Genomic DNA, 18,071 nt, shown 5'->3' on the forward strand with positions numbered 1-18,071 from the left:
AGCATAGCACAGTTAGCATGTATGGTCTGATGAAGAAATGTAAGTCACACAGAGCCGAGCAGCACAGATGTATGCATGAAGTATGACCTGGTGCTTCATACTACAGTTTTGCCGTTCACTGTTTGGGATTCAGTGCCTTTTTGATATCTCGACACACACATTTTGGTTTAAGGTAGAAAGTAAACAGTTGCAATGCCTACCATTCTGACATTTTAATTATTCATTGTGGACAATGGATTGGACTTGTGGTCCTAACACGTCATGAAAAAAACATCTACATGTCTTATCTTTTTTTCTCCCTTTACTCCAGCTGACACGAATTCAAGAAGTTACAGGACAACATTTATAGCTAACTGCCACTAAACTTAGTTATCACATGTGCAATGGTTCTTACAATGTGTAAATGAGTGTCTTTTTTCACCAGTCAAACTCTAATTTTGGACATTAAGGACATAATTAGCATGCCGGGCTGAAAACTGTGACCCCTGCCAGCGTACACAGTGCCTCGTCACATTCCCTGACAAGGCATTAATTTGAAATTTGGCATGTTGCTGCGGCCGAAGTGTTGGCAGCTAATACAGATCTCATGCATCCACACAGACACACACACACACACGCACACACACCGCCCCCGCTGCCACCCTGACAGTAGAATAGGCATGTGTTGTCCAACATGGACTCACAATATATACAGCGCAGAGAGCGTGGCACGAGGCATCGCTGGCTGTCAGTGTCTGGCCACATGCTTGTGAATGGACATTTGGGTGAAGGAAACACAGGGACATTTGATGTGGAAATATGGCAAGTAGTATCATCCAGATTATGATTCTACATGTGAAAGCACAGCCAAATATTTGTACATGCAAGAAACACACAAACACAAACAAACACATGCCTCGCTAGGGGACAAAGTGTCTTAATTACGCCACAAATAATTCTTAAAATTAGGATTAAAAATTAGAATAAAAGTTAAGTCAGGAATGTTGTTTATGCTTTGCACCTTTTACATGAATTGTGAAGAAATTAAACAACTTACGTGGCATTCATTTATTTGTATTTTTGCGTGTAGATACAGTTTTCTAATCAAAATACTACGCAAAAACATGTGTAATTTGTATCGAATATAATATACTGCATAACAATAATATTACCAAAAATGTACTTCTTATTTACAGACATAACTTGCTCAAATTTTCTTTTGGAAGGTGGGAGGTACCACAAGTTTGTATTTTTGTGTCGTTGTTTTTAAACCAGACATGTGCAGCCATATTTGGAAGATCAGAGGTGAACTTGACCGAGAGCTTGTCCACTGCATGTCCACCTAAACCTGCAACCACACACCTCCTCTATGGATCGAGCTGGCATTCACACTGTGTCAACACCCCAATACTACATAACATCTTATATTTGACTGTAAATCGCCATCATCACCTGATGGACATTAAAGAAAATGCAGATTTCAGGAACATCCAAATTGGTTTTCCTTTGTGTACTTGTGAGTCACTTTCTTTAGAATCACTGGCAACACATTGAAGCGAACTATAAGTGAGCGCGTGACTTAGCACTGAAATCTTAAAATGGATGCATGTCAGATTGTGCACAATCGTTAAACCAGCGTCCGAAAAATGAAGATGAATAAATACATGATGAAAGATGAATAAATACATAAGTACATAACTTACAGGTACATCCACATATTTCGAAGCAGCTTTCACCTTGACAGAAAAGAGAGAGAAGCAGATAAAACTAACAGTCAGGAGTCCAGCTGTGGCACCAATGTCCAGAACAAAAGCTGCAGTATGTAGTTTGGTGGCTACTAAAGTGGCAACTGTGGTGATTTCAACTGCAAAAGTGCACTCACACACTTGATAATGTGGCTTTTGTAAGACTGTGGGGACTCAGCAGAGTTAAGCTGATTGGTACAGAGCTAAAAAGTCTAACTGTTTTAAAATTAGCGTGAAAGATTTAATTTACATAAGGTAAATTCATTTATGCAAAATAATGATTCAGAAAAAAGAGTGTCAGCATCCGTATGGTCTGTTACTTCTCTATTGCTGAGGAACATGGGAATGGAAATGTTAAGGTGAACTAAGGCATACAGTTATACATAAAGAACAAATACATATTTTTACTACATCTATACAATTATAATTAGCAATTTAAAAAGAAATATATAATAATTTCAGATTACTGCAGAAGTAAGTTACATGTCTGAACTGCTTGGAGATACTTTGCAAATAAATGAATGAATTATACTTACTGTGAAAGATAGGAAGGAAGAAAAGAGTGTGCCCTCATCATATCTGGAGAGTTTGGCTAACACACTCTCTAGAATGACCATAAACTGAGAAACAGGAAAAAGAGAAAACAATTTGTATGACAACACAGTTGTATGCAGAAGGGGAAGCAGCAGTAAGATAATTCTTTACAGTGGCAGAACAAGGTGGCGACAACAGCTGTGTTGCTTTTAGTCACATTGTCACATTTTTGTTTACAGCCACCAATCCATGGTTTAAATGTATGTCACAGTATGCAATTCAGTACCTTTGCTACAAGTAGAGTTATCATCTCCTTCACCGTCTCCTCAATTAGATTGTCGATTTGGGAGTGGTATTGTCTCTGTATAGAAAGAAAAGAAGACATGTTACTCTTCCAATTCACACTCTATAAACCCCAACCTGAGGAGAGACAACAGATGACAATGACAAAATAAAAATATCAGCGGTTGAATAAACTAAGAAGTCCCCATATAATCCTTTCTTGAGCAGTTTTCTCAGGTGCTACCTATTTTTTTCAGAAGATAATATCTGGACATGTAGGTTATACTGCAAGTAGGAAATTAATGCATTTTAGTGGCGATGCATGAACCAAACCAAGAGGCTATCACAGAGGTTTGTTCTCTCCGAGTGCTTTAAAAGTGGCATACAATGGCACTTTGTCATGTAATCAATAGATCAGTATATGGACTAATGTTATTACATTTTGCTGGATAGTCCATGATTAATTGTCAACACACAGTGTGAGTACTAGTTTAATAACACAGGCACCATTATTTCTATTTCATGTTCTATTTAAGTTGTCAGTTGTTCTTTCCAAGTAATCTTTTAAAAGTATTAACACACTATGGTTATTATGGGTCTGCAGTTAGCGTCTTCATGGGGTCTCTCTATTTTAAAAATAGGAGTGACAAAGGCAGTGTCACTGGGGAAAGTACTATGTGTAAAAGACAAGTTAATTAAATATGCAATTTCCCATGTCTGAAATCGTTGTAGTAGTAGCTGTAGCAGCATGTTATCATAGCTGACTGATGGTTAAGTGAATAAATGCTATATGAAAGAGAATTGAGGGAAATGAGAGGGTGAGGTCTGGTATACAGCAAAGGGCTGATATCATCACAAAAGGGCAGTTCAGTAATAATATTGGTCATTTGCTGCATAAGGCATGAACTCCAGATGCTTATAAACATAGCAACTGTGCCAGAAGGACATTTACACATAGACAATTTATTTGTTTGTTCTAAGATATATCGTATATTAATATACTTGTATTATCAGATGATATCAGGTACAACCAAACTGCATGTAGAGGGCCCGTACATGAAATATGCACTTCTTTAATTGTAAATATAGTAAATAATACATTAAATTAATCCAGTGGATTACATTCTAATTGTGATGTAAGCCTGAAATAAAGGATAAGAGAGAGTGATGTTTAGGTGAACAACACAAACACATTAATGGAGATTCAGATGAAAGAATGAAAGCTACTGTCATCTTTTGGATCGCTTCGTGTTTTTTAAGCATTACTGTTCGCTCTGTGTCACCTCAAGAAAACATTCATGAGCCTCAGGAGCAAAGAGGACTGGCTCTTTGTGCTGCTTATGTAGGCCTGTCCTTTAGTCAGGCTGCAGAAGATCTGCAGTCAGTGTGTTTACATGCAGGTGAAAAATCTGACTAAGGCAACAGTTATAATATAACAATAGTCAAAATAAAATTGAGCTATTCTTAGTTGGACTAACATTCCTAGAAAATTAAATTCAAAGTCTGATTAATCCTGCATCTATACACTTAAACATACGTAATTTGCATAATGCGCGAGGTGAGCTGAGAGGCCGCTTCCTTTCACATTTTGCTTCCGTGCTCTTTCGACTTCTTCTTCTGCTAATAATAGTAGAATCTTTGGTTGATTTGTGCCCCCTAGTGGTACAAGGCTTAATTACACAGCATGTGAAGTCCAAATATATCACATTGTGGGTTAGTTAAATAAATTTGCAATTATTTAAATCCTTTATTGTATTTAACCAATTAATGTCCCAGTACAAATTTTAACAAAAGGAATTCAATGAGAGCTGCTTTTTCATGTTCTTGTTATTCTGTTAAACTGCTTCTTTTTTTACATTGAATATTGTATTAAATGAATTGATCAAGTGTTTGTTTCAAAAGTATTTTTTTAATGACTTAAAAAAAAAAGAATCTCCACTGACGCATGGATTAGAAGACTGACAGTTGGTGCTGCTGAAGCACTGCAGTGACGGAAACTCAGAGGCAGCCGCACTGTGACAAATCCCTTTGTTCAGTTTAACAGCACCAGCAGAACAGTGAAGGACTTCACAATAATTAATTCATCGTTAGAAATCTGCATCAGTCACAAGATTCTGTGAAAGATGAGACCTATCACTTCCACCCCATGTATATTCAAAGCTATCTACACATATGCTAATGAAATCCAAACAATTAAAGTGGAGGAAGACAGACAGGGAAAACTGATGACTAATTATACATTTGGGAACTGGAGGGTGAGATTTCAATTGAATTTGTAGCCACACTTACCCAGTCTCTCACAAACTTTCACAAGACAGAGAAGAGAAAAAAAAAAAAGAAACAGAAAGGGGGGGAATATAGAGGTGACATGGCACATGTAAAATAATGTGAACACTGCAAAAGAAGTGAGACACAAAGAAACAAAGATGTCTTTGAGTAAAAAATAAAATAAAATAACACTTTCACACCTTAATCTGCTAATGCCATTTAAAAATCCAAACATTTTAATGGCCTTTAAATTTTAAGACATTTCAACAGAGAACTTTATAACGTGCACAATAAGTTGTGCATTCACTGTTTTAGTTTGAGTGCCTCTTACCTCCTGTCCCAGGTCCATGGCACAAAGCTTGGCTGACTGGGCCTTGGCATCCACCATGACATTGAACATGGTGCAGATGGACTGTGGCACGCGGAAGTCTGTGGCCCGGCTGCTCCTCTGAAGCTTTACTTCGAATGCAGCCCTTGTCCTTAAGATGTGGAAAGGAATTCAGAGGGATGAGGCCAGGGTTAAGAAAAAAAAAAAAGTTAATGAAGCCCCCTCACAGCTATCTCTCTAAAGGGTGAAGAATCACATTAAGTGAAATGACTGTAAACAGGTTAGAGTGTGACTGAAAAACACAAAAAGTAGTCACAAAAAAGTTTCACATATTTATTCAGGATTTAATTTGTAGAAGCAGAAACATTTTGTTGGATGTCAATTCAGTGTCTTACCGTTTAACACATGACTCAATCATGTCACTGGACATCAGCTTCAGCCGGGTCTCCAGGTGTTTACCAAACTCCTCCTCAGGCCAGTGGAGGTCTCTGATGAAGGTCTGCAGGGCATCCAGCTTCCAGAAGAGATCCTCAGAAGTACCCGAACCATTACTGCAGGACAGCAGTGCAGAGGTTTAGCAAAAGGAAAATAAGTGTGAAATACCAGTGTTCTACCCTGTTCTAGTTTGGTACATAGATTTTAAAGACTGATAGTAGTTGGTAGTAGATGGTAGTTCTGTGATCATAATTTGAAGCATGACAGTGATGCCATCATGACAGCTTAGAGCATGTTTAAGAAAATACACTAAATGATTAAGTGGTTTCCCTCTCTCCAGTTTTGTAATGCCCCTCAGGGCCCAGAGCCATTGCTTCCTAGATGTCATCATCTACATGCACATCGAGTTGTTCATCAGCTCTTTTACAGTTGGTAAGCTGGTGTATGCATTGGATTCATGTGGGTGGAATAGCTCTGCTTTATTCAACAAAGCTTCTGCTTCAAATAGCTAAACTCTATATCTAGTTTGTCCATTAAGGGGTTGGGATTATCCCTATAAAGAATGGCCAAAACGGGGCCCCACGTCACTATCCCTCTGCAAAAAAAATTATAATTTTGAAGGGTTAATGCTGCTGTGTGGGGCCTCTCATGTCCCTTTTGCTTGGGGCCCTCAAAGTTCCTTGAAAAAGGGCTCTGTTTGCATCGATGATAACCAAAGTATACAGTGTGCATGCACTTCAACATAGTACACACCGTCATAAACATTGATCTGAGTGAATAAAGGTGAAAATTTATGCATAACCCATCCTGTCATTTGCACCCCAAGTGGCATCAGTTCGGGTTCGAGTGTGTGAATGTGTGGGAGCAGGATACACATCTTTGTACTGTATTAGAGTGTTACTGTACAGATAGATAACCAACAGGACAAAGTTAAGAGCTTGGAAATCAAATAAACTGAAATATTTATTTCTATATCACTTACAATAAAGTGAAGACAAAACACATTCTCACACAACTGTCCTGCATTCTCAATTATGTTTCATACAGAATGTGATTTGGGGAAGTCATTATTAGCATGTGCAGCTATAATGGAATACACAATTACTGTAACGTAATTTATAAATTGGTTGTGTATTGTTTTGATGATTCATTTATATATGTATTATCCCTCTATTCCATTTGCACATTTGTTTTTTTTTTTAACTTGTACAAATAAGTACTTATACCTTCATGCAGCAACAAAAATATTTAAATAATCTACCCTTTTTTAAAAATTTCATGTGAGATTTTGTTGACCCAGCACCATCCTTTTAGCCAAAAGCTCAGTCAAAACAAAATCCTGTTGATATGCACTATAGAGTGAATATCATGTTATTCTGGTCAGGAAACACATTTTTACAAAACAGAGATGAGAATGTGGTTTAGTTTTGTGGGAATGTCACAAATCACACATTTCTCATTTTATTCTTTATATATTCTGGTTTTCCATTCATTTCAAGAAGTCATGTTTTTGTCATATTAAGTTCGAGAAGGAAATGAGCTCATGAGCTGCGATGGCAAGCAAATGTCCAACTCATTTATTTTTTACCATTTTATAAAATGTCACCACTTTCTACAACTGATTTCTGCAAAATGTGTGGATACCAGGAGCAGGAAGAGGAACAGTGGCACTGCAGCCAGTGCAGGGCAGAGTCTGGGGTCTGGGGTCTGGGTGGCTACAAGATCAGTTCTCTGGAGGAAAAGGCTTTGGAATAGAAATGTATGAAAAGATGCAAGTTCAACCGAGGACCAGGACCAGGTTGGTCCATCACTGAGATGACTCAATACCCAGAGAATAAAACTGGATACATAATACAAAAAAGTGTTTGCAGTTGGTTATACAGTAATCCAATCCATAATGTTTAATTTTAAATGTTAGATGAGATTTCATCTACAGTATAAATTAGGAAAATGGACAAAGGTATGCAAATTATTAGTAAAACTACAGACTTGTTAGCTGGTAATTCTTCTGCCTTATCTATAACAAAAACATATTTTGTACACCTGCCATCCTCTGTTGTTTTTGCATCTTTACAATAATATTGTAAAATAACATACAGTAAGCAGGAGTGAAAAGTAACTGCCTCCATCCACGCACACACACACGCACCATGTCATGACATTGGCATGAATGTGACTTAAAGCCTGTGTGAAACCCCAAGTCAGTTCCTTCTCTTTTAACTTTAATTGTCTTGGAAAACACAAATATAACACGTCCGCCATCTAAATATACAGTGAATATTGTATTTCCCCAGTAAGACAATTCAGGGCTGGTGTTTTCAAATGTGTATCCACAAGATCCCACATGAGGGAATAGTGAAGGATGTGCTGCAGTGACAGCGTCACACTCTATGACAAGAAGCAGTTTTTACACCTGAAATCCCTGTTGTTGGTGCAGACAACGTTCTGCTTAAGTTTTTTTGAAGTGTGATAAATGATGTGTCAAGTATATAATAAGATATGCAGAGTGTCTTTAATGACAACACCCACTTTCAATCAGATATATTGCCGGAATTATATTAAATTATCGCACAGTAAATTCCACTTTGAACTCAGTAGCAGTAGCTTATTTCTCTGTGTAAATTACAATAAAAGTCATAATATGGAAAAGTTGTAGTACACATTACATGGTAACTTAAACACTATTTAGCACATTAATATGGAAATGGCTAAAAAATGCTCTGATTTCTGAATTAAGCATAATGTTAATTTGCATACCTGCAAATAGGCCTAGCACACATCATACAAATGTGTTGAGCAATTTTCAATAATACTAATCATAATAACAATAATAATAATGTAATGTGTAAGAAGAAGAAGAAGAAGACTTTTTTCAAATAAAATGCACTTGGCTTAAAATAAATGTAATATTCCGGAGGCAAACCATATGTTTTCTGAGGCCACTATGAGTTTAAACTTTGAAGGTTGGCCACCTACCTGTTAACAGTTGATTTGGAATTACATGTGTGCAAGCAATATCAAACAAAACAAATTGAATGTCAAATAAAAATGTGAATGTAAGACATTTTCAGTTGCCTTTGCTTCTTTCATTATTTTCACCCTCAAGCTCAGCTTCTAGTCTTGTGTGGGCAGGGTTTTCAACTGTGCATATCAATTGGATAATACGTTTTGAAGTGATCAACCTCTCCCCAGATGTTGTTCCATGAATAGCCACAGTTAGCTGGTGCTTTTAATAAATAATCTCAAAGAGAATACTGGATAATAAAGTGTATGTGCTATTATAAGTGAAACTGGTCTAAATTAGAGACCTCAGACATGAGGTGTAGTCAAATTGATGTCTATGGTTGCAGTGACATTTGAACTTTAGCACCAACATGTCTAAGTGCATGTTTGCATCAAAACTGAAAGCATTTTCCCGAACTATGTATACATGACATTTTTTTTTAAATTCCGGCCAAGACAGAAATGTTTTTGTTTTGTAATTGTATGCTTAATTCTGATTTGGGGTCGTACACGTTCCACGTTCATGCCAAGGACATGTGTGCATGTCTAGGGCTGGCAGTTACACACTCAGAGTCATGATTAGCTGTCATCCAGTTGGTCGGAGAGAAACTGGGCATTTGTGGGAGGTTAACACTTGGGACAGTTAGATTTGATACTTTGGGCATTTGAAGGTTGACAGTGGGCAGACTGCTTGTTATGCTTCTGTGGAGAGAAACAGAGAATGACAGAGGACAGAAAGTCTGCATCAAAACTGACACAAAAAAAGAGATGTGGAAAATGATCACATTTATGTGTCCGAACAATAGTCACAATAGTGAGCAGGGGAGGACATTTTGTGATGTATGGCTACAAATGGTTACAATATTTAAAATCTTACCATCTTATCTAGCTTAAGTCATTAATCAGAGAAACATAACTAATAATAACAATAATAATCATAATAATACAATATGTTTTAATAGTCAAGAGTGCAACTGCACTGTTGAAATGAGCATATTGACTCTGGAGAGCTGAACATCTGGCACATGTTAAGCTGCAGCGGAAGCACAGCAGACAAAAAAACCCAACAACAATAAAACAAAAATGCACAGGAACACGTATGTGTATTTGTTCAGCACTGGGAATTATAACAAGGCCTCTTCCAGGACACAGGTGAGTTTGCATCAAGTGTCTTGAGTTTTGGGTTTTGTGCCATATTAACAGCCATATTTGAAAGAGCAGGGGCTGGAGTCTGACTAAAAGGTTCTCCACCATCACCATCACCTGCAACTACCCATTGGACGGTACAAGCTGTCAGACTCCATGCCCTGAAACTTGACTCAAATCTTTTAGTGATGTCCTAACACAGCTCATAGTCAACACACGACCAAAAGCCTTTAAATTAAAGCTGTAGTGCATGACTTTTAAAATGTATCATTCAATTACAGTAAACAACAATAACAACAGTAACTTACAAATATGTACATCGTGGTGTATTAAAGAAGGCGTGAAACTAGTAATTGAGACCATAAACTCCTCAGTAAATTGCTTACTGATGTAATAAATGAGGTGTGGGGATCATTTTCTCATGGCATGATGTGCAAACCAGTGGAGAATTCAGGTTTCAAACACTTCAGCATTTGATTCACTTTTTAGACCTGGGCTCTATAGTTCTTTTTTTATATACAAGAGTCATGTTTTGCTAACATTAGGGTCCAAGAGCACAAAGTGTGGAGGACCTTATCGAAAGTTATTATTATTATTATTAGCCACCTTAAAACCTACTTCACCTCTCATCAACTATCTGCCCTCTGATTGGACTGATTGTCCAATCAGTGAAAGTCAGTCAAAGCTCTGCCCTGTAACTTCAGAGTCACCCAGAGCGTGGGAAATGTGATACCCATAATTTGTGTTTAACACTCGAGCGTTCTGTTTTGTATCTGTGCACAAAGGCAACGTCTTGTCTTCACGCCGTCTTTCTGAAGCCTCAACACTAAATTCATTCTTGTTTTTCCTCTACAAAGCACTGCATTTCATAGCAGTTAAGATCCTTTCTATTATTGATTTAGAACCATGGTTCTCAAAATGTGGTACATGTACCACCAGTGGTACGTGAGCTTCCTCCGATGGTACCAGTGTCTATAGTATATGTGAGAAAGAAAAGGAGGATGAGAGAGCAGACCAGTCTTAGTGTGCTTTTAATTTGATATATTGACTGACTGAATGACATCTGCATCCAGAAATATCCGATTCTAATTATTTCTCTCCCATCTATAAAGTGTTTCTTTTGCCTCCAGCTGCCACACAAAACCCACAGAATAATATTTACACTCTCATGTTCAACTGTGTTCTTTTCATCAAATGCTCCTTTTTTTCCCGCCAAACACACCTGTGGTTTATCCAGATGTTCAGACGTTTGGGACGGGAAGTGAACCAATATTAAAAATAAATAAATGCAGGTGTACTGATAACAAATGAGGTGTCACTATATCTATAAAAGGGAAAGCAGATGGGCAAAGGTAAAGTGATTTAAGGCACGCTTACTTGACAGGTTCCCATGATTCTCTTTCAAAGCCTCTGTGAATGGACTGAGCGATAGAGGACTCCATCAGGTCAACATATCGCACCACCAGTGGAGCGTACAGGTCCTGTAGGTGTTTGTGGAACTTCCCGTTGCACAGGTTATCTGTTGGGCATGAGAGGGAAGACATGGAGGTGATAAAGCACTGTCTTAGCACTTACTACCTCCCCTGCACTCTGCACTCTTTGGATTTAAAAAAAGCATTCCATTTGTTGTTTTAGCAACGCTACAAGGACCATACAGTATCATTATTACTCAATCAATCTGAATGTCTTTGTTGAAACGCATCCAGAAAATACAGGAAACATGGATGCAGTTTTAAAATGAACACATTGTCAGGTTCAAGTGTGACATACTTAATGTAACCTACAATTACTCTTGAACAATAACACAACCCTGTCTCTCACAAACACACACCCGCACGCACACACTCCCCTCAGTCTGTGCCAGGCTTTCAACTGGTAAAAAGGCAACACTGACAAAGACCACAGGAGATAAAATGGAGGCCAGTGTGTACTAATGTGATGCCTCACGGCTCCATGCCGTGTGTCTGCTTTTCCTCTCCCTCTTTGTTTTTCTCTCCCCCTCTGAGCATGTGTGTGTTTGTGTTAGTGTTTGTCTGTGCTGGCATTGGAGTCAAGGTCGATGATACACACTAGGTGCGATGTTTGTTGTGCTTCCTGATTGCCGCGCTCCCAATTAGCCACTTGAGCGGCTGCTGTCCACTTGGATGTGTTGTGTCCAGGAGTGTGTTCCTGGGGCTCACTGTGGCCAAGCTACTACTACTTAAGACATCATTAACTCCTGGAATGGCAGCCTGACTTTGGCGCCTGTCTAGTGCCAAGGCTATTTAATGCTAGATAAGTGCAGTGCTGTGGGGCAACAGCGCAGATGACCTTCTGTGGAAAAACACTTGTTATGCTGTGTGGGCAGTGTGGGGGCTCTGCTGGGTCTGAAGCTGGTATTGATGATGGTTTGTGTTGTGATGGCCCACTGATGATACTATATGACACACTGGAACAGTGCAGATCCATGCAGGCTTTGCTGAATACAGTAATAGTCACATGGCCCACAGGTTATTTATCCACTATTACTAATCAGAAGTATGCAAAAGTGTCAGAATTCATTAAGACTTCTGCCCCCCAGGAGGAGTTTTGTTAACTTGAGGAAACATTTGTTATTAAGTCATCATGGTGCTGATTTTGTTTTCAGTTTCGGAGAAAATAAAATAAAGCCCATGTTAAAAACTGGGGAGGTGGAGTACCCTGCTGCTTGATCACCGAAAATATTCAATATTATTATCAATATTTTTTAATTACAATATAATCTTCATAGTGAAAACATATAAAAATGTATCCAATACATCTATGTTTATGCATCTTTTGTGAATACTATACTAAACTGAATGATTCAACGTTCTCCTTATATCATCGTTTATTAATAGTCATGTATACACTATCTTAACTTTTAAATACACTTTTAATTTAAATTAATTTCATTTCATTTATATTTCATAGGCCACACGGTGTAGTGGTTAGCCCTCTTGCCTTTGCAGCAAGACCCAGGTTTGAGCCTTGGTTGGAACGAGGACATTTCTGCGTGGAGTTTGCATGTTCTCCCGTGTTTGCATGGGTTTTCTGGATTCCTCACCACAGTCCAAAAACATTAAATTGATAATTGATTGGATAAATTGAACTCTCTAATTGACCCTAGGAGTGACAGTGGATGGTTGTTTGTCTCTATATGGCCCTGTAATGGACTGGTGAACTGTCCAGGGTGTACCGTTTATAAGCTGAGATTTGCACAGCACCCCCACGACCCTCCTGTAGAGGATAAAGTGGTAGAACATGGATGGATGGATATATTTAATATTAATATTATATTAATATTATTTGATTGTAGAATATTTTTATTTCAATATTTATTTTAAAACCTATTTTAAAAAGCCATAATTATTTTATAATTATTTTCAGAATATATGATTCCTTTCATGGAACCAGACATCTTCTAACAACAACTAATGCAAATTGTCACATTCACATGTGCATGTTTCTTCACTCAGTATAGGTGTGATGGATGGAAGTGGTTAGAAAGAAACAAAGGATTTTTAACTCACTGGCAGTTGAATGAATTATAAACTAAATGTCTCACATTATATTTAAAAAAATAACCAGATTTGTACAAATTCCCTCCCTTTGTTCATTGCTGGCTGGTGTGGCTTCATCCATTGCTATGCACTTCAGCAGCCAATTAATGACACTAACAAGTGAGCATAACGAGCTATTTGCAGTCATCTGTGTTGAGCGGAATGAGTGGACCACACTCTTCCTTCTCCTTGACTCCCGCCTGATGAACTGAAAAGGGGGAAACATTCCCCAGGGACAATTAGCACCCTGCAGATCCAGTCTGCATTGTGAGGAGTGGATCCTTTACAGGACCACGGACAGCTCCACAGTGTGCCTGCAGGCTAGGGAGTGCAGTTCATTAGAGAAATGACTGGCCTACAGCAACCACCAGCATCAAGACCTAACCATTATCTTCAGTCAGACACTGTCGCACCCTCTCTCTCTCTCACACACACACACACACACAACACTTTAGGCCAAATGCAGACATCTCATGTTGACAAGAATGATTTTGTGCAAGGGACGTTGCAGTGTGCTGTCGACAGCAGCTGTAAACCTTCTATAGAAATTGTTTTAATTCTGTTTGTTGGGTACAAACAAAAAGATGATTGCTATTTCCAAAGGGTTTAAAAGATGTATACCTGTAATACGATATTTACTTAAGGTATGACCAGATAATTAACTATATTTTATGTTTTTGCGCCAGGTTTCATGAACTCCTTCACAATAATCTGGGAAAGTAGATAATATGGCTTTCCATTTCATTCCAGAGCCTCACGCCTGACCAATTCCTGACCAACTACTGGCACATTACACTACTTTAGTCTGCCATTGACTCCTGAATATGTTTTCTTTTAATTGCTCTTCACTCACAGTCAACCCTCAGGAAGTCATTGAGCAGCTGGAAGAGGGGGAAACTGTCCCAGCTGTCGGGCGGCTGAACTTCGAGTGCAGCGTCCATGTCAGCTGAGTAGAGGCACAGGAAGGTCTCAGCGTGCTCCACCATCAGGTCTGACCACCAGGCGAAGGCCTTCAGACGGAGAGAAAGAAAGACAGAAAGCAAAGGGAGACGGAACACGGGAAGTGGAAGAAAATCAAGAGGTTGAGAGTGAAAGAAATTCCACAAATTAGATCAAGACGAGAGAAAATACAGTTGTTCCCCTGTGGGAACATCCTTAAGAATTTTCAATTCAAATACAATTCTGTTGAAGGTGTTAACTCCTCTGATCTATGACAAATATTCCTGGCTCACTCTCTCTCTTTTCTCTCCCGCTTTTCACTATGCGAGTCAAGTTGTCGCCTCGACGATTTCACCGCGTGATCTCCGGGGATGGATTCTTCACAACTCAAAGCATGAAAACACGGCGCTTGGGCACGGAGGAATCACACACTCTTGTGTTGGCCCACAGAGGAAACAGCAGCAGCTCCTCAACAGACGTGGCAGGGAGCTACTTAAACACTCACCCGCAGCTCCTTCAGCGAGTCAATCTTAAGAAAGGAGTCAGCGAGCTGTGCCGCGTGTGCATCTCCCCTTCAAACAGATGCAGTGAAGTGACTGTGCAGGGACCAGGCTACTCTCATGCACATGAAAAACACTCGCTTTTCTCCATGCACCCCCACTCTTGCCAGGCCTCTAAAGAAGGACCCATGAGGACCCATGGTGTTTGCTCATTCACATCAAGCTGCCAACACTGTAATGTGAATGTACCCATGGGTTTAGGTGGTGCCAGGTATATGGAGGAGGTGGGGGTCGGGGTCATGCACTTTCTATGAGTTTTGTTGTTGGTGTTGGGCAGTTGTTTAGAAGGTACATCCAGCCAGTGCCCCACATGTAATCACCATTTTTACATTTCAGCACAAAATAACTGCCAATTAAAGATCTATATTATTTTATCCTATTCTGTCTGACCAAAAGTCTAGATATGATACTAATACAATGTTAGATGCTTTTTTCATGCCTCTCCAATCGATACAAGCTAATTACCTGCAGCCTAGGAAACTAGGAAATAACAAATGTTTTTAAATCCCAATAAAAAATTGGAAACCCCACAATTACTTATTCAAAACCTTTCCATTAATGACAGCTGCACATATATTTTGTTAGTGATGCTGTGGAACTGTTGGCTTGGGAAGCTGAAAACCACACATGATTTGAAAGGATTTCAGGTGGAGATTAAGAAGTAGGACTTTATCGTGTATCATTCTTCCGGTTATGTCTTTGTAGATTTCACCTAAAGCTGTTTCGATTTAGTTTTTGTGGCACATCAGATCAGCTGTTTTTAATCAAACATAAACTGACCAAAACACATAATATAATTATAATTAGAATACACAGTACAATTATTATGCCACAGACATTAGGATGTCTGTGGCATAATAATTGTACTTTAAATTACATCCCCATTTGCAAAATGGGGATGTAATTTAAAGTTCCATTGTGTAAAGTTTTGGTAGCATTATGTTAATTTGGCAAAAATTGAAAAGAAAAATCAAATACTAAATATTTTATAAGCACACAGCCATCTGGTTTTATGAATTGCTTAATTACCCCCATAATGAGCCTTTTACATTTACGTAGATCAAGAGGCTGCCATTTCAGACCACCGTGATTTTACAGTTGCGAACAAGAGACAAACAAAACGTTTTTTTTCTGTTCTGAAGCTAACTGAAGACTACAAAGGTTCTCCAACACACTTGGAATGGAAGTGTGAGGATGAGGGACACTCAGCTGCAAGATGAAACCACAACAATAAACATTGCTAAATTGTACACTGTACCTTTAAACACCACAAGTGATGATAAAATGAAGTTCCCATCACTTGCCTGTTGACATGTAAATATTAATTCAGAGTTCCTTACAAAACACAATTGAGACTGTGATTTATTTGTGCGGGAACACGATTTCTAGAAGGTTGTGTTGATTTAATCTGCATATTTTGGATTAAAAATGGTGAATACATCAGAGGCACAACATTTGGGGGCCTGGTGAAAAAAGTTGAGAACTAATAACCAGAATTAGAGCCATATATTGCATGTGAAAAAAATAAATCAAAGTAGTTCACAGTAAATTGATTAAAATAAACAAACAAGACTTGAGTCTAACACTGGTTAGGCTAGTTCAGCAAAGTGCTCACATCACTGTTTCCATCAGTGTGATGCATTTCACTGAATTGCACAGGGAGTAATGGTGTGATCGCTGATCACTCACAGCATGCCACATATTCCTCCCTTGTGTGGATCCAATAGGGATGGATAAGGAATGGGTTTATTCAAGGGAAGGAAAAGCGACATAACATCCACACCTAGCTTCCTTACGGGGACTCGGTGCAATAAATGACATATGGCTAAACACTGGAAACAGGTTAGCATATTTCAGGATGATTAGGGATTTGGGGAAAAACAGGATACAGAGTTTAGACACAACATGCTACAACTCTGCACGCTGTTTTTTCGGAGTGCAAGTCCAGTAGATAAATCACGTTGCCCAAGTGCTTGTCTCAGTTCTTTTCGGCACCAAAGATGAGACCGTTGCTCGCTTGGAAGCTGACAAGCACTTAATTAGTGATTACAAACGGAAACGGGTTTGGGTCATTGTTGAGAAGGGAAACATTAGTGATCCTCTACAACAATAGCCGCGTTGTAAAGTTGCATGCAAAGGACTTACAGTAAAGGGTGGGGAAGGAGACGGGGCATACGGCACTGAGAGACAATCACATACCTCTTTTCCCTGTTCAAACATTTCAGCGCAAACCAAAACAAATCGGTGAAATAAGAAGCAGAGAGGGAACACGTCAATGTAGTTTTGTTAAAAAGGGACAGAAATGATGTGATTTACAAAATTAAACAGCATTCAGAGTATATATAAACTTGTTCTTATCCCTCAATATCTGTTCAGCTGTGTTTTCTATATGAACACCTGATGATTATAAGAAGAAACACAGTAGATCTACTGTGCAGACTGAGCCAAACTGATCACTGGTGGGATACTATATGTTCTTTTCAAAACTTCCAGACCTCCAGTGAGGAGCAATACAAAGCAGCTGTGTTTAAAAAAAAAAACAAAAAAAACTTATTTTGTATATCGCAGAAAAAGGTAAACATTAATGAAAACAATGGGATTCCAGCAGACAGTCAATGTCTGAAATATAAATTACACAATCAAACTGTCCTCAGTACCTGAGAATAGAAGTGGACAGGTTTTGTTGTGGTTACATTAGTGTGGTTAATCTGGGAAAAATAACAAAGCCTTAAAGTAACACACACTGCAACTTTCATCACCGAACGCTACACATTTATCATCAAGACTATGGGGAGATATTGGAATTTACATTTCTGTACTTAAAGTAGATGATGTACAGTATAGATAGAAAAGTTTTCTTTTAAATGTGTCCTAATCCTTTTCTTTAATCATAGCTTTGTGTTTTCACAAGTTGAAGATGAATAATTACGCCCACACAATCACTCTTCCCCTCAGTTTTAGTGAACTTTCAGCTTCTACTGCAATGAAACTGACGTGTGTGAGTGAGTCTTTGTGTGTCTGTGTGTGAGAGAGAGAGAGCGATGCAGGCAGACTAACCTCAGCATGGTGTTCCTCATTCTGCTGAAGGACCTCAATCACCAGCTCAGCCAGGCGAATGGTGTCCTCCAGCTTTTTGGCAGGAGTGACTAACCGCCCTACATTCTCTGGAGCACAAAAGTCACAGGTTAGTGTGGGCGGGCGGCATCCACTTCTGATCTCCGGCTATTCTTTGACACGGTTTGCATGCAACCTAAAGTGTTAGAGAGCATACCAGATCTTTAACACTTAAATG

The 18,071-nt window shown here is 38.8% G+C and overlaps 1 protein-coding gene across 2 annotated transcripts in view; it reads right to left on the minus strand.

Annotated features, from left to right (window-relative positions):
* The window catches only part of cadpsa (Ca2+-dependent activator protein for secretion a), a gene marked incomplete at both ends in the record, with an annotated part of 130,172 nt that overhangs the window by 21,046 nt on the left and 91,055 nt on the right, over positions 1-18,071 (minus strand). For both annotated transcript variants that reach the window (XM_083892288.1, XM_083892287.1), the window contains 8 exons: positions 1,683-1,715; positions 2,261-2,344; positions 2,545-2,619; positions 5,140-5,287; positions 5,532-5,687; positions 11,098-11,239; positions 14,134-14,290; positions 17,837-17,943. In XM_083892288.1, the coding sequence (XP_083748414.1) occupies positions 1,683-1,715; positions 2,261-2,344; positions 2,545-2,619; positions 5,140-5,287; positions 5,532-5,687; positions 11,098-11,239; positions 14,134-14,290; positions 17,837-17,943 (902 nt within the window). The remainder of the gene's footprint in view (positions 1-1,682; positions 1,716-2,260; positions 2,345-2,544; positions 2,620-5,139; positions 5,288-5,531; positions 5,688-11,097; positions 11,240-14,133; positions 14,291-17,836; positions 17,944-18,071) is intronic.

Source organism: Microchirus variegatus (genome assembly GCF_963457635.1).
Source record: "Microchirus variegatus genome assembly, chromosome: 7".
Lineage (NCBI taxonomy): Eukaryota > Metazoa > Chordata > Actinopteri > Pleuronectiformes > Soleidae > Microchirus > Microchirus variegatus.